A 19,649-nucleotide genomic window follows, 5' to 3' on the forward strand; every position below is an offset into this window, starting at 1 on the left:
ATAGATGCGTGTGGCTTGTGTGAGGGCTTGGAGTAGCGCGCTCTGGTTGGGTAAAAGGGCTTTTGGGTGATTGTGAAGAGGGAAGATAGGTAAGATAGGTGCGCTTAATCATATTCTCGTGTACTGATAGGGTTAATAGTCGGTGTACTTGCTACGCAACTCCAAGCATCATTATTGACGGAGTGGATATTCACATAGTCGGTATTGGACAAACTAAAATTCAGATATCGTGTAAAATTACTTCTGAAAATTGTGAAAAAGCTTCGCTTCGTCGGATTCACGAAATCTCCACGTTATTCGTGTTGTGCCTTGTTTGTGACGGGGATTTAGGCATGTGAAATCTTCGCCTAATCTCGCACAAGCAGCCAGCCGAAAGCACGTTTCTTCGCTCGCGTCAGATCAACCAACAGTCGATTGCAAACAACAACACCGTGGAAAAGGAGCGTGTACAATTTTGTATCAGCAGTGTTTCTGAGTGTTCTATACAACTATACAACCCCCCCCCCCCCCCCCCTTATCAAGCTTCTTCATCATATGCAGCTAAATTCTACCTGACTCACATATTCAATTGAGCTCTTACCAAACTCCTCTACAGCAGCAGCGCAGCTCTGCAGTATTCAAGAGGATGTTACTTCTGGTGGAATCGAACGTCACCAAGAGCTTCTCCAGTTTTGCGACCTTGTTATGTAGATCCATCTTATCGCTTTCTGCAAATAGCTCCCAGGTGTTTGGGACAAGAGTTACATTGTTCTTGACTCGTGTGCAACAAACAGCATTTCCAGGTGTTACTTTAACAGAGCTAGATCGGGAAAACGAGACACCCCTAGAGCCAACATGTAGTCTGACATGGCAGTCTGTGATTTGAGACCATAAATCGCTGATGTGACATCAAAACTTTCTTGATGATTGACGGTTGCACCACATCTATTAGGCTCCTGTGCACCAGTGATAGTGACTTTAGAGGGCAGGTACTTTATAGGTGGGCATTCTATAGTGACTTGCAGGTGGGGCATGATCTTGTACGTTGGCCAACCATTCACATAACTGAACGGTGACAGGAGGATTGTTGGGTTAGATCCAAGTATCACCAACCAAATAAAACCCTTCATTTTTGTGTCCGTTACCTTTAAACTGCGTGTACCCGTCCAGCTGACGGAACCTTAACGTGCGTTTCGTAAGTGTGTTTGTTCTAAGGAGACGTTGAATGTTAGTGTTCTAATATCAAATGGAAACTATAACAAACATAGAGGACAAACTATACAATTAATTCAGGGTTCTCGACTTACATTGATGTTATGCTGAATTGTGTATCGCTTTCAACAAATGTTCAAGCCGTTCCCAACCACTTTCACAGCAAACAAGCCCTAACTCCAGAGGGCTTTCGTCAGTCATTATAGATCCTATCATAATTTACGGTCCTCGTCAACCCACAACAGAATGTTTCGAAACGGAGGAGTGTGAAGTGTTTAGTTGGCCCAAGTAGATACAAGGAAATATCAAAAAGAAAAAGAAAGAAATGACAATTTTACGCGTATTGGCACATATTAGAATGTTGCAATCACGAGCATCGATAGACATCAGTCTTGTCAAAAAGTCAGTTGGTTTGCGACTAATTTCGTAAAAGTTAAGCTTTTAAGGTATAGCCCATAGTAGAAGGTAGGCAAACAGAATAACATAATCAATGCTGTTACTATCTATGACCGCTCACTCCTCCTCCATAAATTATACTATAGATAGCAATGGCTCTTCGACACGCGATATTCAAGAATGTTGGTTCGCCGACGGTCTTGACTCGAATCGCTGCTATGAATAGAACAATGGCCACTGCATCTGACCCGGCTGACCCTGTATTTACATTCAATCTCCCTGAAGACTCATATCAGACACACAACTTTGAGACTCCTTCATTGACAACTACTGCATCAAAGTCGGAACTATTGGCTCTATACAAACAAATGCTCTCAATCAGACGATTAGAAACTGCTTGTGATCAATTATACAAGTCCAAAATGATTCGAGGTACTGGTTTTTAGACGTTGAAGGGGTTGTTTTGGGGTTGACAGCTCAACTATGTTGACAATGTTAATTCTCACACCCCACTTTCACCCTCACGTAGGCTTTTGTCACTTGTCTACTGGTCAAGAGGCTATCGCTGTCGGTATGGAGTCTTCCATCACCAAAAATGTACGTGAAAGGACAGCTGTCAACAAAACGTGACAGCTTATCTTCTTTTGAAACCGACTGAATACTCACCCTCGACAACAGGACTCGATCATTACTGCATACAGATGCCACGGATTCGCATATTTACGAGGCTCATCAGCTACAGCAATCATCGCTGAACTCATGGGTAGACGTGACGGCTCGTCAAAAGGAAAAGGAGGCTCAATGCATTTGTTTGCCAATGAATTCTATGGTGGTAACGGTATTGTAGGTGCCCAAGTCCCTATCGGTGCAGGTCTAGGATTTGCCCACAAATACCGAAACACAAAGACAGCTACTCTAGCCTTGTATGGTGACGGTGCTGCAAACCAGGGTCAAGTCTTTGAAGCATATAATATGGCCAAACTATGGGACTTGCCTGTCGTATTCGTATGTGAAAACAATCAATATGGTATGGGAACGTCTGCTCATCGTGCCGCTGCCTCTACAAAGTATTATACCCGTGGTGATTATATCCCTGGATTACGAGTCAATGGGATGGATGTATTGGTTGTCCGTGAAGCAGTCCGTAAAGCTCGTGAATGGTGTGTCACTGGTAACGGTCCATTAGTCATGGAAATGGTGACTTATCGATATGGTGGTCACTCCATGTCAGATCCAGGAACAACATATCGTACTCGTGAAGAAATCCAGCATATGAGATCTACTCGTGACTGTATTACTGGATTACGTACTCGTTTGTTAGAAGTAGGTGCTGCAAACGAGGAAGAATTGAAAAAGTTTGACAAGGAAGCGAGGGCTGAAGTGGATGACGCTGTAGCTGCGGCCAAAGCATCTCCTGAACCTGATGTCAAGGATCTATACACTGAAATATATGCTCCTGGTTCTGAACCAGAATATGTCCGTGGTATCACTCCTGATGAAATATGGAGGCCGTCCGCATAGAAATGGAGGTGTCTTTGTTATATGTACACTTCACTCTCCACTTTATATAAAATAAAAACTGAGCTTGTAGATTAAATACGATGAGGTTTTCGATATAGGTTCGACATGCAAGATTAGAGGAAGAAGAACTTCCTTTTGCGTTTTACGTTACTGAGTTCATCTTCCCCGTATCGGCAGTCATGGATTCCATCAGAAACCCACGAGGAGGGTATTGTTTTACCATCATGACAATGGAAGCTTCCATTCTGACACGCGCTTGTGAGAGGCTCATCACTCGAATCCTCACAATCACAATAGTCATCATTCAACATTCCCAAACTCCCATCTGGACATTGAAAAGGTATAGCATCTATAGACCCGAGTCAGAGATCTTGTGTTGACACTCTCGTGTAGAATATGACTTGCCTATGAATTCTTCGAGATCTATTCGAATAGGAGTAAGAACGAGCGAAGCCAAAGGCCATCACTGATGATGTCGATGGTTTTACCTATCTTGCTTGATTTGGTTCTATCAAACGGAGTATGTCTGGCCGTAATGAATAGCATTACAGATATCCCAATAATAAGCAGCCAGAAAAAAGGTCGTCGTCGTGGGGTGCTTCGTGCAATGTATCGTAGCATTGCTCGACAGCCAGGTCTACGAGGAGAGAAGATTTTGCTATCGAGTAAAGAGATTATGCGACATTGATAGGGGACGTACCAGGAATCTATAAGCTCATGGCCTGCAAATTCGACCTGGTTTCACCGCTACAGCGCAAAACAACGAAATTAAGAACAGAAGTAATAAAGACTTTACAGTCCAAGTCATTTCGCGTCATCAGACAATTTACTACTAGCAAAGTATAACTACATTTCTATTCACGCACTGGAAGCTTATAAACTACGGATTGACACGTGTAGCCTTCCAAACACCACCATCATCCACCTGATACTGAGTCCTCGTCGTAGGACTCGTAAACAGATTCACATGATCAGCAGCATCAACTTGTAGCAGCATCAGAGAAAAGTTCTTACACGCTCCCTGTTCTACCGCCGTTGGTGTGGTTGCAGTTGCTGGTAGCGACGTAATCCACGATGCACCTGCTTTCTCATCATACTTTTCAGATGGTTTACCCCATGAAAATGATGATCTCATTCCTGGACTGAGGGAATTCCATATAGATAGTCGTGATGCTTCCCAATCTTGTTTAGTTGTAGTCGACCATGATGGTGGATTTGAAGGGATTGAAGACAATGGAGATGTGATTAAATGTATGCGTCCTGATATTCTGAATTGTTCTCGAGTTTCGGAAAAGTACCTGTTATATATAAAGTGAGTCAGTCGAATCTTGGATACCGGTCAGCATTCCCTCTTTAAGCACATATTGGCATGAGCTATAGAGTACCATGAAATTTCGACTTCATTCATTTTGCTGATTTCAACGACTTTGGCACTCCTGTTTATAGGTAAAATTAGGTTCAGTTCTGGATCATCGGAAAACACGTTTGATGTTCACCTTGAATCGGTTGTAAAAACCAACAAGGACGACAATTTTTCTATATCCGAAGCATCTGTTCTCTGTGTTTCTGCCGTTGTAAGTTGATAGAATCCACGAAAGACAACCATTCGACTCGCAGGGCGACCATTTGGTTTGACTGTTGCTAGATGTACCCATGCTTTACAAAGAATGTCAGATCGAGGATTGAAAAGAATTGAATTCAAGCCTCACTTGAGCCCGGCACGGTCTTGTTCTCTTGTATCGCCTTCTCTAACGCAGCCTTCCACATTTTCGATTAAGCCTGATTTTGTATTTTGTTCTGGACGCAAGACAAGTTTTCACCAACGAACGGTCTATGAACGCTCAATTGAAACTTTTGATATTGCGAGACGATGGAAACTTAGTTGATTTTACAGTTTTATATTTACAACGTAATATGCTCAACCGGTGAAACTTCTACTACGCGGCCTGTCAATACCTTTTGGATCTAGTGTACTTCTAACAGACACTGAACTACGACTTGACCCATTACTCAAAGCACTGACACACCTAGCATGCGACGACACGGAATTACTGCTGCCAAGTGGTGTTAAGTTGTCATTCTGTCTTTCAGGGGATGGCGACTCGGATTCTGCTTCTGCTGTTGATGGTGCTCGTAAATTGATTATCGGCAGTCCCCCAATACTCAAATTGTTTATATCTGGTGGGATATTACTGGGTGGGATAAGTGACGAACGTCGAGAGGTGGCAGCCAGAATACCAGCAGTAAACGTTCCCGTTATGCCTGCTATCGGCAATGCATTAGCACTATCGGTTGGTGGCGTTGGTGATTTGTTGTTGACAGACACATTGCTCAATCCAGACGGATTTCTGCTCATCAAGGATGGATTGCGGCTCAACAATGATGAATTTGTTCGTTTCCCAGCAGCCACAGATGGAGTTGGAGAGCCGGTACCTGTAATCGACCTGCTGGATCCACTTTTTAACGGCGAAATAGGTCCTGCCGTCTCCCTCAACCGACTAATGGTCAGAGTGTGAGACCGTGCTGACCCAATACTGTCTCTTGGTAATTGCGAATTCATCAAATGGGCAGGTAGAGGTACTACATCCGAGGCAGAATGGGACCGTAAGGGTGCTGTCAATGGCAATCCATTCATACTGCCATGAGCTGAAGAAGAAGTACCAGCTTCAGCGGAGGCCCTGTGTGCAGCAACATGAGGATGTGAAATCATGTCTGCCAAACCATGTATGGCATTGTTTAGTGTCCTGGAAACCGAGGCTGGCAAGTGATGCACGGAACCGGATGGTGTTGAGCTTGACGTGCTAGCTGGCACTGGAATCGGTTCAGCGTTGGAAGTTTGGAAAGGAATACCATGGCCGCTTATTATTGAAACATTTCTTCCCTCTGCGCGAGGCAAACTCGCGACACTACCAACCACTGAGTGGCTATTCCTTCTGGAAGTGCCTGCTGACTCACGGCCCATGCTCGACGGCTGTACTGCACGGTTGATTGTGGGTCGAAGGTAATTAAAAGATCCATTTACACTGTTTGAATCACCTGGCAAGGCGCTTCGTGATATCCCAAAGGGAAGAATATTCTTCGACACACCGTTGGTAGAGATTGACACTTGTGAACCAAGTTGATTCTTCTTCGTCAATCCTTGCAATAGGCCACGACTTCTGAGTCCGGTTGAAGAAGCATTGGGCTTCTTTTCTCCTTCTTGTTGGGCTTTTCGAATAGATTCCGCTTCAGCTTCTTCCAATTTTCGTTTCGCTTCGGCAGCTTGCTTTTCAGCTTCTACTGCCTTCAATCGAGCTTCATTGGCTTTACGTTCGGCGATGGTGGCTCGTATTCTTTCGGCAACTACACTGTACTGTCGTAGAATACTGTTAAAGTCGTCCTTCGTGAGCACACAGAGCTCGATCGACCCTTTGGCTCGAGCTGAAGCAGTGCGTTTACATTCTAATATGTTCGCAATATTGTTGTAAGTGACAGTAGAAGGTCATCTGGCGATGTCAAAGTGTCTCCTGATACCTTCAAAGAGAGCGATCTCTCCAAAGAAACTTCCTGGACCAAGAGTGACGAAAATCTGGCCTTCAGGACCTACAATTTCTACAGAGCCAGTCTTGACAAAGAACATTTCTGTACCATCATCACCCTTTTGGAAAACAAACCATTTGTCCAAGACATGTAATGGCTGCCCGAAAAGAAGTATCAGTCCCGCATACGTATGATTCAGATCCGAAGCCAAAGTGTCACACCTTAATTTTGAAAGTGATTGAATTGTGGAAGGCCGCATCTGCCCCCAGAAACAGGGGTACCTTTCGCACCAAATCCAGATACAAGAAGTTCTTGATTTCTTGTTGTACAGATTTCGGTATATCGTCAAATAGGTGTGCCTCATCTGTACCCTGTGACTTTCTCCATTGTAACTCTTTGTGAGCGCTGACCATCTACCATTTGAGTCAGGGCGTAAGTAGCTACCTGAACCTAGTTTTACTTCAGAAGCAACGTAATACCTTTTGTAACTCGGGAACGAGGCCCTTTTCTCTCATATACGTACGTAGCCAGCCCATTTCGAATTTGTGTTGTTCCTCTATAATTCAGAAAAAACAAAATGAACATCAGTTATCAGCGGACAAAATACAACAAAAAAAGAAGGCAAATTCGTTAAAGTACAAACCTGCGTGAGTGAGAGCAGCCGTACTATCAAGCATTTCCACGATAGAATGCAGATTACCAAACACAGTTCCATAAGCCAGAATACCACCAATGAATTCACCCAATACGTAAATGTTTTCTGCATCAAGCTCAACTTCACGAAGACGCAAGACCAAAGATCGGACAGCTGAAAGATACGATATCAGATACTGTGTAGAGAAGGGCACGACATTGGTAGTGCCGGCATAAAATAAAAGGTTTTGGGTATCAATCCATCGGTTGCCATAAGGGAGGAAGGTGTCGAGAAACCAGAATATGCATGCATCTAAGTGACCCATCCACATGAGAATTACAAGTGTTTTGATCAATCGAGAAACAGGCTTTCATAGAGATAGAAAAAGTTAAAGCCTCGATTGTGAATGAAAAGCACAACGGTCTCATCCATTGAAAACTTACAGCTGCAACACCACTGATTTCAGCGTCATACAAACGACGATACGGTAAACGAGCCAGTACCTTGAAGAATCGCACAGCAGCCCAGACTTTATACCTCCAATATAATTGCATCCCATCATTTTTGTTGCCTCCCATGGCCAAAACGTCAAGGAATGGAATAATTAATGTTGGAGTACCAGTAAACACAGGGCTCGACAATTCAATACACAAATCCACAGGCAGTGACGTCAAGGTAATCCACCAGCCCCGATTCGTCACAGCAAAATTATAAAACATGCCCTGGTTGTCCTGTATTAGACTTCCATACTTGTTGTTGAATGCCAATCGAGCTTGGAAGAAGCAATCGACCAACATGATGACGTCGACTATGGCATATAGAGCCACCCAACCGGGATTTATAAAGTATTCAGTCCATCCAAATATGAGTGGCACCACTAGTACGTTGATAACGTGGAGCACATTGATCATGGAGCACCAATGCGTCCAGAAACGGGATTCGGGGGTTATTATAAACAGCCTTGCTAAAGCCCAGGCAATGAAGTGCTGCACCCGACTTTTCGGTTTGATGGTTAGTGACTCGGAGGACATAAAATCTGGTTTTTGAGGTGTATCGGAAGATTTACGTGGTGGTGTTACTGTTGCTGATGGAGTAGGTGCTACTGTGGTTGTGGGTGTTGGCCCTGATGGAGCTGGTGTGATGGTTGTGGGTCCTGGTATATCTTCAGCAGCTGCTGTTTTGAGTATACTGGACGCACGATTGGGCGGTGCTTTGGGTAGTGTGTTGGGAGGGCTAGAATTCGGAGAGTCTGTCAGTTTGCTTGATGCCCTCGTTGGTCCAGCTGACAGGTGCGGTTCCGGCTCGTTTGGTCCTAGTTCAGGCCTGAGCCTAACGTTATTCTGAGACGAACCAAGAGCAGACGGTACGGTATTCGTTAAAGACAATCGTCGAGCTGGTGGCGAGACTGCATCCGCAGACCCTGAATGTTGAAAGTCTGAGGCTGGTCGTGAATTTGTAGGAGCAGCGTCTTCCAGACTGTGAGTCGAAGCGTGTACATCATTACGAATCAGAGATCGACTTGATGTTGTAGGATGGGCAGTACGATCTGTTGCGTTTGGGTCGAGCGACTTATCAAAAGCATTCGTTGGTAGTGAGGCAGTTGGTGTATAATTACGTGGTGCACCATCAACACTGCTTGAACGACTATACAGACTACTTGGTAATGGCCCCAAATCATCATTCGACAACTCCAACTCCATACCATCGGCAGAGGCCCTGGAATTCACAGACGCTACATAGCTATTTCTTTTTCGAGCAGCTTCAAATAATAGTGCTAAAGCAGGTCTAGCTCGTGACTCTGAAGCCTTTCGTGGTCGTGCTGGTGCCGACGGACTATGCATGCCTAGACCGTCTTCTCTGCTTCCATCTCGGCTGGGGTCGTTGCTGTTGAAATTCGAGTATTCTCGTGTCGAGGTGGCCTCCGCGCGGGGTAGTGAGGGTGTTGATGAATTTGTCCTCTCGCTAGCTGAGGCTGGGATGCTATCATCACTTCCATCTAAGTCATCGAGGAATCGAAAAAAGTCAGCTATTCATTGATTATATCAGATTAAATCAACGACAACCAGACACAGCGACTTACCCATAGTTAAATTAAGACAAAACACTACGAATTCAACAGACTGTACACGAAGCAGAGTTGAAAACCGTAAAAGGCGAAATGATTCAGGATATATTGGGGATCAAATTAAGGATGGTTGGTTTTCCAAGATCGGAATTACACAGATCTCTACCAGCTGCTGCAGACCCTTCTTGTCGTCGCCATTGAATCCAGAATTTATCAAGCAGTCCAAGTCTAGGACTCCCACACAATTCTTCCCATCCCGGTTTACAATCAGAGGAATGACAATTTCACTCTCTGAGAGTGAATCACATGCGATATGCTAAGAAAAATGATAAGATCAGCAATATAAAAATCGCCGGAGCGAGTCAAATCAAGTATTACCCCTGGAAACTTGTGTACATCTGCGTCAAAATGATCTGTGAGATAATGTCAAGGAAGTTTGACCCAAAAGAATCCGGTCGAATTACCATCGACAACAAGGGCCTCAAGATTTTTAGCTGCAGTTCCACAGACTCCTTTCCCTATGTCTATAACAGTGCATGCTATTTTCCCTTGAAACGGGCCAAGGTACAGCTTTGATTTGGAATGTTGACCGCTTCCCGTCAGATAGAAACCGCACCAATTTATCTGCCTATTCTGATCCTCGTTTAGGCTCCAATATAGTAGCGATGAGCTAGTAATTCATATGTGTTAGCTGTCTAATTCGTCACGTACAAAATATCTAAACATACAAGTTTGCAAGATTAGACACCAGAGGTAGCTCCGGATCCATCAATGACCGCATCTGTAACAAAATCTGGTCATAGAACTCCTTCTTTGACAAATTCTCTCCAGAAATCGGCTGAATGTCGTGCATTTTGTGGCGGATTGTTGCAGTCAAGTCTCGAACACCTTGACGATTATCGACCATTGGAAATTCTCTAAACCATATATGTAACCAGTAACTACGCCATGTCCCAATACGATGCGTGAAGACGCGTCAAAGAACGTAAACTAAAGTATATTAAGCTAAAGATGCGACCACTAGACATAAATAAACCCCGCTCCAAACCCACTACCGTCACTCTTTCCAAGCCATAGTCCACTGGCTCCTCCAGCTGTATTTGGCACATATCGTGTTGGTGCAGAGATCAAGTAACTCGAATATGGCACCAACATAATCGAGCTGACGAAGAAGAAGAGAATACCAAATGCTATGGATATGGGAAGTGCTGGTAATGCTTTACGATAAATAGCTAGGAGGAAGATGGTGGCGTTGAGCCCAGTCAAGACGGCAACCATGCAAGCCAATGTAGAGATCCAATCCAAGAGGGCTACAAGGTTACAGAACATAATTGAGTAAATGTAGTAGACATGCGAATAGACGATCAGCTCGACAATTACCAGCTCGTGCAACTAAGACAGAATAAAAAACAAAGTCGCCCAGGCCGAGTTTGAGCCCACTACGTTCTTCTTCCTCGTCTTCGTCGCTTTCCGGGCGTTGAGCAGCTGGACTTCCAGGAGCATCTAATAAGTTTGTCTGCGTTCCATCTATGCTAGGATCTTCTGTCGCCGAACCTGGCAAACTTCTCGACGACGAGTTAACTACAGTATCTAATATAGGTGGTGGTCTAGATGGCGCTGGTGTTCTATAAGCAGCAGGTGGTGGTTGAGGAAGTCCAGTATTACTCCGTCCTGATGGACTTGTTTCTGGTGACGACGGTGTCATTTGGAAGGAGTTTTCGTCAACTCTAAACCGCGGTTCTGTTGGAGACGGTGAATCTGCAGGCCGATCAGGCGGAGTGGCCATCATCCAGATGGCGACAGAATATAGCAAGGCTGGAATCGGCTCATTTCTTTGCTGAGAGCTCTGTATTAGCAGCCGTAGCGGTCCACACGGTGACAAAACCGCAAAGAGATCTAGATTCGAAGGTAGAAGAAGTAAATTAAAAGTCACCCAAAAGCGTGATACTGTACGCTAATCATACCCCAAACGGCAAGCAACACTAACAGGATCCATGTAGTCCAAGCAGTGATACTCGTCAAAGTGAATGCCTATGAAATTCGAAATGTTTATATCGGAGACATGACTACAATACGAGAGGCACATCTGAAGGAACTTACCATCAAACTACTCATAAACACTAGATATATTTGTTGAAGCCACATAGGACCCCTCCAAAAGATGACCATCAACCCCACGACAGCGAAATTCCATATACCGAAAACCATGGATATATAGTCCAATGGCGCATTAAACGTTGCCAGCAACGCCGTAGACAAGGTCCACGTGAAGAGACCTAGTAAGCCCAATACCAAGATCATCAAGAACCCAGTCAAAAGCTTAGAGACATGTCAGTATCGGTGGATTGTGTAGTTTTCATTTGGTCAGCGTTACCTTAATCCAACCGAATCGAAAACAAATGACAATAACGATGGTGGCGACGACAACTTGTGCGATAATGAGGAGAGCAGCCCATAACGAAGTAACAAGTATAGATCCACTGGTTCCACCGCTGCCACCCAGCGATTGTCCAATATCGCCAAAGTAAGTTGGACTGGTCGATAAACTGAATGATCATCCGGTCAGCGAGGAATATGCGAAACATGACATCGCAACATAACACACCCGCTATCCCAATAACCAAGGGCCGGATTCGTCAGTTTCACCCATAGAACAGAGAGTACGATACATGCGACGACTAAATAGACAAGTTTTCGTCGGAATGGGGGGCGTGGACACGGTCTCAACCAAGATCTTACCTGGCTTGATAATCAAGTAGATCTGCTTGGTATAAAACCGCAAGTCATCAGCCATTTCTTCTTCAGTTGGTGGCGGCTCTTGCTCAGCAGGTGCTGATTGAGTAGGTTGAGCTTGTTGGTTTGCAGGTCTCCTCCAATTCGTATTTATTCGAGACATGAATCCTAGTCCAAGACACAAGTTAGAAAAAGCAAACTACGAAAACGAGTATAGTTTAAATACCATGTTCATTAACACGCTCTGCAGCAGCTTCCCGTGGCCATGCAGATTCATTTATACTTGGTTCTCGGATTTGATGTTGATGATTCTGTTGTCCCAAGCACGTTAACTTATGAGAGCTCCAGTCCTGCTGCTGGCACACCTGGCTGCAATAGGACACATCGTGGCAACTTCCACATATGAAGCGGGCCGGCTTTCCGCAGATTCTGCAATTCACTGAGACGTTTGATGACGTTGAACTGCCGACATTGGGAGAAAGAGCCTGATCATTCCTGTTGTTGGATGTAATGTCTAGAGATTCTCCTCTGGCAGACATTTCCGTTCTTCCCTACTTCTTGGTGCGATGCGCCATCAACCTCTAAAAACTTGAGGAAAAAGGACGCGCTTGGTGAGCGCTTGGAGAAGTCAGCTGAGGCAAGCCAAGAACGGTTCCAGTTTGTAATTAAAATTATCATATTATTGTCTGGATTATTTGTTGAGATTACAGTTTTTATGAGGATTCCATTCACCTGACAATCAAGGCCCATCCCAGCCTTGAAGGTCTACTTTTCTTCATCCGATTCAGCATCTCTCAGAGCCTGGAAGGATGCTCTATTAATAGGCTCGTCCCTCGGCGTGGGGCTCGTACTGCCACTACTAGAAGGCACAGGACTCAACCTTGCCTTCTTTTGCTGTTTCGCCCATAACCTGACCTCTGCACTCGATGATACAGCTCGTTGCTCCTCCAACATGGTTTGTCGATTCATGCGTTCACGGATACGACCTCCTGCAGCTGATACAGCACCATATTCTATATTGCTGACATTACTGACTGGTGAGTCCGGTCTAGATGGTGGGGGTGTGACAGATCGAATTTCAGCAGAGTCTCGTCGATTTATATCAAGACTGTTACGTGCTACATGTTCTCTTAATTCATCACGTTCCAGTGCTGCTGCCCTCGCCGCTGCTAAAGCTTCATGTTTCTGTTGAGCTTCACGTTCCACTGCACGTCTAGCAGACGATTCCCTGACATCAGCATCTCGTTGTGCTTCCTCTAGAGCCATCTCTGCTTTACTACGTGTTTCTCGCTCAGAGTTGAGAGTTCCTTGCAACTCATTTATTTGAGACTGGTACTGTTGCTGTTGCAATTTTGAGCGATGTTGTTCTGCCAACGCCTTCTCTCGTGCGACAGCAGCTTCAGATTCCGCTTGTCTACGTGCCTGCGAGTTGGTCATATCTCGTGCAGCAGCTTCCTTTCTCAACTCTTCTATTCTGGCTTCAGATGCGTTCTTTTCAACATCCATAGCAGCTTCTAGTGCTGCAATCCTAGCAGTCAAAAAGGAAGATATTCGTTCAAATCGTTCTAGTTCAGCAGCAACCTTGGATTTAGCTTCAGCTGCGTCTGCTTCTGCCTTCTCAAGACGACTACGGTGATTAGCTTCCTGCTGTTTTATGAGAAGGGCTTTAGCTTCAATCTCCTTCCAAGCCTTCATGCGTTCTTCCTCCTTTTGTTTGGCGAGTTGCTCAAAGTCGTCACGACGTTGAATCTCTACTGATAGACGTTTCGTAGCCTGGGCGTTCAAGTCACGTTTCAGACGTTCTAATTCTGCGTGATGCTCTTCTTCTGTGAGCAGTCTAGAAGAAGCCCTCTTATTATTACTATGCCTTTTACTATTATCAGCCATTGGTATGTCTCTCTGGTCCTGCTGTTCGGCAATCTTGTCCTGTCTTTCATACGTATGGTCGCCTATACTGCCCGTTCGCTGTTCAACTACCTTGTCCTGTCTTTCATACTGTTGCCGATCGACCATGCTGTCCTTTCGTTGATACTGCTGCTGTTCAACCACCTTGTCCTTACGTTGATATGCCTGGTCGACTTTATTAGTATTTCTCTCATACGAGACCATTTCCCTTTGTTGCTGGTAGTGTGCTACTATCACGGCAGGATCCGTAGCATATAGTTCTGTTATGTGATCTACATCCCGAGCACTATCACGACGATCATATTGTTCCTGCTGTAATTGCTGTGGATTCCCACTCATCTTGGTATTAATTTGCAGCGGTTCACGTTCTTCGTCCATAATCGACTGAGAATCCATGTAAGCTTCCGATTTACGAACATCTACAGGCACTATCGGTATTATAGGCGACATGGACTGATTCCGCGAGTTTGCATTACGTGGCATGTTTGCTGATGTGGATATAGCAATCTTGGCATTCTCACTGCCAGGACCCCAAAGACCATATTCATCTTCTATATATAAATTAGGTTGTCCACTCATCAAGTATGCAGCGACTCGTTCAACTACGGCTTTACGTTGCATTCGTAGGACAGGTAACAAGACATTGAAACTGGCGTGTAGCGACTGCCTTGTTCGATTTACGATATAAGGCGATCCACCTATTTGTCGTGTTTGCGATAATCCTATTGGAAGCACGGCCGAATCATGTATCACGATAGCTGGTGATGGTGGCTGACGGTGCTGTTTGGAAGCTGGGCGAATTGTAGAGTGGAAGGTGGATTGCCAGTCTTGGAAGGGTTGGAATGGCATTGGAAGAGAACCAGCTCTGAATACCAGAGAACCTGCGGATATTTCTTGCATCATCCAGTGCAGAGACATATCCGACAGACCATGTGTTTTGTACTATTTGAAAGGAACAATCAGAAATCGAACGCATATTTTTTTGCTACACTTTACCCAAGATTTACAAGAAGAAAACTTACCCCTCCTCCAACATCATTATGATTTCCCCAAAACCAGACTTGTGAGAGTCGGCCCGGTGCACTTGCTGCTTGGGGATGCCATATCAGAGGAGTATACTTTCTCCTTCGTTCCGTCAATGCCAAAGCAACTCGAGCCCTCTCTACAATGCTGGGTACATCTCCGGTTACTGGCGATGGTTCTACACCACCGACTGGATCAAAGAGACCTATAAAGGCAACATCTACACTAGGCTGGCAAAAGTTTTGGCGAGTGGATTTAGCATCGAATGTATCTCGACTCGACCGTGACAGCATTGGTCGACGACCAGGGATTAGATAAGTTGTTTTTCGGAAGGTGGCGTATAATTTAGGATACAACTCTGCTAATTTTGTCGGCATCAGTAAGCCGAATTTCTCAATCATATTTGTGACGGCCGTGAGGACTAGCGCACCACGACTATTATATTTGATTAGTAAAAACAAAACGAGTTTCAAGTGACAACGACAAATATGGACTTGCCTGAAACCGAACAGGAATAATTGATCTCCTGGCGAATAAACTCTTGAAATGTACTAGTAAAAGAGCGGCATTTAGTTTATGGTGGACAAAAAACGGAAACCATGCTCCCACGCGATACCTTGTAGATTTCTTCGATATTACGATCTAGTTGACCTTTGTACATGCCATCATCAGGCCCGCCAACACACATGGCGCCATCTCCTTTGCCTCCGATCGACACTTGGTATTTCACCATCTGAAAGACTTGGTTGCCATTGTTGTCAGCAACCATGCCCTTCTCCACGGCAAGAGCAATAAGCGATATATTTGTACTGCCTTCTGTAGCTTCGGACTCTTGACCATCTAAAATGCAAACGGTTTTAGCATAACTGGTGGTATACGTAAGGACATCATCTGGTTTTTACCCCAAGTACCATCGCAACACACGACAATCCTCTTTTGCGTTCCATCAGGCACATCTACAGGCATTCCAGTCGTCGGGTTACTATAGAGCGAGGTCATTGAAGACCTAACTACATCGGATGTTTGGTTGTGTATTGACGAGACACTTGGTGTAGGCACCCGCTTCAAGACCACGGGCAAGACAGTATTACTAGTGCTAACACCAACAGAAGAGCCAGGAACTCGTTGATTTGAGAGTATTGTATGGGTGATCATCTCATTTTCGGCGAGTTCAATGGTTGGTGGTTGGTTGGGCAGTTGGTGAACTGGAGCATCCATCGTTGGCGATGCGGGCTCAGACATAGGTTGAATGTATGTAGTCGGGCTAGATGGTGGTGATGTGGTGGCCTCTATTGCAGAAAATGGAGCAGAAGTTGTCGTAACTGCATCCGGTGGAAACAGTGACAATAGAGAAGAGTCCTCCATGAGAGATTCGTCCGGCACTGGTTCTATTATAACCTATTTTACGTAGCCGATCAATGGCGTCTTCGCTTGTACTTGTTGTGTATATATTAATGTTTGTTTGCAAGTTGGGTGGTTGCGAATCCAATGAAAGTTCATGGCTCTACATAGTCACGCTCACGATTTGAAGGACACCTTCGAGATGGACTAGATAGCCAATATGTTAATAAGCTCATGTCTGACAGTTCATGATGATGGTTCCTGGAGCGATCGCTAGAGAAGTTATTGGCTTTTTGAATGGACTCAATTTCAAGTTTCCTAAAAATCCAGACATGACAGCATGAACAAACCCGAACAACACCAAGGCGTCACGGAAATGCTACATTTTGTGTCAACAAATATCGGCTAGTCGTACGGTTCCAGAGTAAGTTGCTATGCACCTCTTCCGTTCTTGTCTTTTACTTAGAAGAAATAAACGTTGAAGTCAAAGCGCAAATTCAAATCTTGATTAAACCTGCAGTCTGGTAGATAGGAGCGGGACTTATTGACTTAGATGTAAGATCTACGTGTCAGTATCCACGATGCTTGACATCATGCTTTACATTGTAAGGTACGGCCGCATTTGTAATGGATAAATGTAACAGGGAAAAGCATACCCGCAGATAAAACTCAGATCTGCATTCACTAAAATCTTAAAAGTTTTCAAGCTTATAGGCTTACAGGAAAAGAATCCACCTACTTCCTGACATTGTGCGGCCAGTCATCGCAACAAATGTCTTCTCGTCGACGGAGCACAATTTCGAGCATACTTCCAGCGGGCTTTCAACCAAGCCTACCAAGTGAATTAGAACCACAATCTGTCGGACCACTGGACGTGCTGGAAATCGATTTAGGACTTCAGAAAATACCTGTATCGCCAACTGATACTCTGACCTTTAAATGGAAGGAGGATCCTCATGTAGCGCTCGATCTCGCTGATGAGAACCGAATCCACAATAGAAAGAACGTGATTCCAATCCTTATTGGTTTTGGGTTTGTCATCTTCCTTTCCGCCCTTGACACGGTAAGTTTGAAAATCTCGTGGTTCGTGCTTGCTTGTTGTCTCTTGATTCCGAGCACGTTTACCAGTTAAAAAGGCCTCAAGCTGATTTGTTCCTGCATTTAGACGATTGTAACAACATGTTTGCCAGTGATCGCATCAGAGTTAGGGGACCTTTCAAAACTCTCGTGGGTTGGAACTAGTTTCTCTCTTACGAGTACTGCCACAGTACCCATCATCTCCAAGCTCTCTGATTTCTTTGGTCGTAAAAATACCTTATTTGCCTCGATACTCATCTTCTTGGTGGGATCGGCGCTCTGTGGTGCGGCCGTAAATATTGATATGCTGATTATCTTCCGGGCAGTGCAAGGAGTGAGCAGATCTTACCACAACTTACCGTAATCCTTCCAACAGGCCTTGACTAACTTTTGTTTTATAATAGGTTGGTGCTGGTGGTCTGTTGAACCTTACACTCGTCTCTATATCAGAGATAGTATCCCAACGTGAAAGGGGCAAGTATCAGGGGATACTTAGTGCCTGCGTTGCAGTGTCTCTGCTCCTTGGACCAGTCATCGGAGGTAAGTTTTCTAGAACAGCCCGATCTTTTGATTTCTTTGTCAGAAACGTAACAAATCCAACGTTTCAACCCAACGTGTAGGTCTCTTTACCACTTATATCTCGTGGAGATGGGCATTCTACGTCAATCTCGTTATTGGTAGGATGACATTCATCGATTGCCTATGACTTATCCAGTGTTCTTAGCATTTGAGTTTTTCCTGTAGGAATCATTCCGGTCGCCATTTTATACCACTTCTTAAGACTTCCAGCACCTAAAGGCGCCACAATGGATAAACTTAAGAGGATAGACTATCTAGGTTCCATCACGTTATTCCTCTGCTGTGTCTGTTTTTTGCTCGCCGTGTCGTGGGGAGGCCACGAATATGCATGGATATCAGGAGTAGTCCTTGGCTGTTTTGCTGCTAGTATTGTGCTACTGGCTGTTTTCATCTACATTGAAGCCAAAGTCGCCCACGAGCCAATCATACCTCTCCATCTCTTCTGGTATAAGAACTATGCCTGGAACTGTCTGGCAGGCTTTGCTTTTGGTTTTGTATTTTATGGTAAGTTAATTCCGCCCAGAAGTTTCTCCCACAAATGTTTGACCTTGTATTGACTTGGTGTATCGTCTAGGTACTCAATACGTCTTCCCCCAATACTTTGAAATCGCTCGTGGTCTAAACGCAACTGATGCTGGAATACGTTCATTCGCAATGGTTATACCCTTCCTCTTTGTCTCAACAACGGTTGGTGTCCTAATAACAGTCACTGGCCGTTACGTCGAGTTCTTCAAGGTGGCGTACAGATAGCCATGTTCTCAACGCTTGAGTTTGTTTTGACTATATTTCCGTAATAGGCTGGCTCTCTAGTTGCCATCATAGGTCTGTACTTGATCAGTCGATGGGATTTAACGACCAGTATTGGTGTACAGATAGCTTTTTTCGTTGTATGTAACAGTTTAAGATTCAACCAATTTGCATATTTCGTTTGCTCACATATAAACTACCTTTTAACATAGATATTTGGAATTGGTGCTGGCCCCGTCAACTCTCCACAATCTCTCATTGCACAAACAGCAGCCAAGGAAAACGAACTCTCGGTAGCAACGGCCTCTCAAAGTTTCCTTCGTACCATCGGTGGAACGGTCGGAATAGCCGTGTTAAATGCCATTATGCAGTCGGTGTGGTATTCGAAACTCACTGGAATTTTGACTGAAAATGGACAAGGGGTGAGCTCAACCAATATTGCTTTTACAAGTGACTATGTTCACTAACTGGATTTCTGTCATTTTCATAGAACCTTGCAAGCACATTATTCGTCGATGGAAGCTTCAACACGAATGTAATTAATGGTCTGGATCCACAGACGAAACAATGGGTTCTTGAAGCTTTTGTGCTAGGATTTGAATATGCATTGTGGGTTGCTACTGGTGCCATGGCAGTATGTTTCTTAGCTTCAATGTGTCTGAAACATGTACCATTACGCACTGAAGTCAAGTCAGCAGTCGCAGTAGTTCCGAATGATGAGGAACTTACGTTGAAGGATATGCCCGTTGACCCAAGGGCTACGCCTGTATAGAGTAAGGGGGTTCATGATCACTGTGTAAAATTTTGTTAAAACCAAGCTTCGAGATGTGTCTTTTTAGATGTAGACAATAATATACCTCACGAATATTTATATTTCAGTCAATTTGTCGCGTATTGATTCGAAGCTTGAATAGGACC

General features: G+C 44.5%; 3 protein-coding genes across 3 annotated transcripts; 2 read left to right on the plus strand and 1 right to left on the minus strand.

Moving 5' to 3' along the window:
* Positions 1-1,739: 1,739 nt before the first annotated feature.
* On the plus strand, positions 1,740-3,108 carry SmJEL517_g04420 (pyruvate dehydrogenase (acetyl-transferring); the record flags this gene model as incomplete). Its single annotated transcript, XM_031170348.1, has 3 exons — positions 1,740-2,019; positions 2,117-2,184; positions 2,266-3,108. The coding sequence occupies 3 exons, from the start codon at positions 1,740-1,742 to the stop codon at positions 3,106-3,108; spliced, it is 1,191 nt and encodes a 396-aa protein (XP_031023605.1).
* An 880-nt stretch (positions 3,109-3,988) lies between these two features.
* On the minus strand, positions 3,989-12,598 carry SmJEL517_g04421 (uncharacterized protein; the record flags this gene model as incomplete). The annotated part of the gene is made up of 22 exons (XM_031170349.1): positions 3,989-4,406; positions 4,470-4,544; positions 4,605-4,764; positions 5,065-6,549; positions 6,622-6,784; positions 6,909-7,040; positions 7,107-7,183; positions 7,271-7,628; positions 7,705-9,257; positions 9,342-9,381; positions 9,493-9,642; positions 9,705-9,724; positions 9,791-9,996; positions 10,055-10,243; positions 10,375-10,636; positions 10,707-11,222; positions 11,291-11,357; positions 11,427-11,645; positions 11,701-11,872; positions 11,932-12,004; positions 12,066-12,227; positions 12,286-12,598. 22 exons carry the CDS (start codon positions 12,596-12,598, stop codon positions 3,989-3,991), a joined length of 6,810 nt encoding a protein of 2,269 aa, XP_031023604.1.
* Positions 12,599-17,100: 4,502 nt separating this feature from the next.
* Positions 17,101-19,503, plus strand: SmJEL517_g04422 (uncharacterized protein; the record flags this gene model as incomplete). The annotated part of the gene is made up of 9 exons (XM_031170350.1): positions 17,101-17,391; positions 17,494-17,739; positions 17,810-17,945; positions 18,026-18,082; positions 18,150-18,488; positions 18,559-18,719; positions 18,782-18,871; positions 18,944-19,153; positions 19,222-19,503. The coding sequence occupies 9 exons, from the start codon at positions 17,101-17,103 to the stop codon at positions 19,501-19,503; spliced, it is 1,812 nt and encodes a 603-aa protein (XP_031023607.1).
* Positions 19,504-19,649: the final 146 nt, after the last annotated feature.

Source organism: Synchytrium microbalum (assembly GCF_006535985.1).
Source record: "Synchytrium microbalum strain JEL517 chromosome Unknown SmJEL517_scf0030, whole genome shotgun sequence".
Taxonomy (NCBI): domain Eukaryota; kingdom Fungi; phylum Chytridiomycota; class Chytridiomycetes; order Synchytriales; family Synchytriaceae; genus Synchytrium; species Synchytrium microbalum.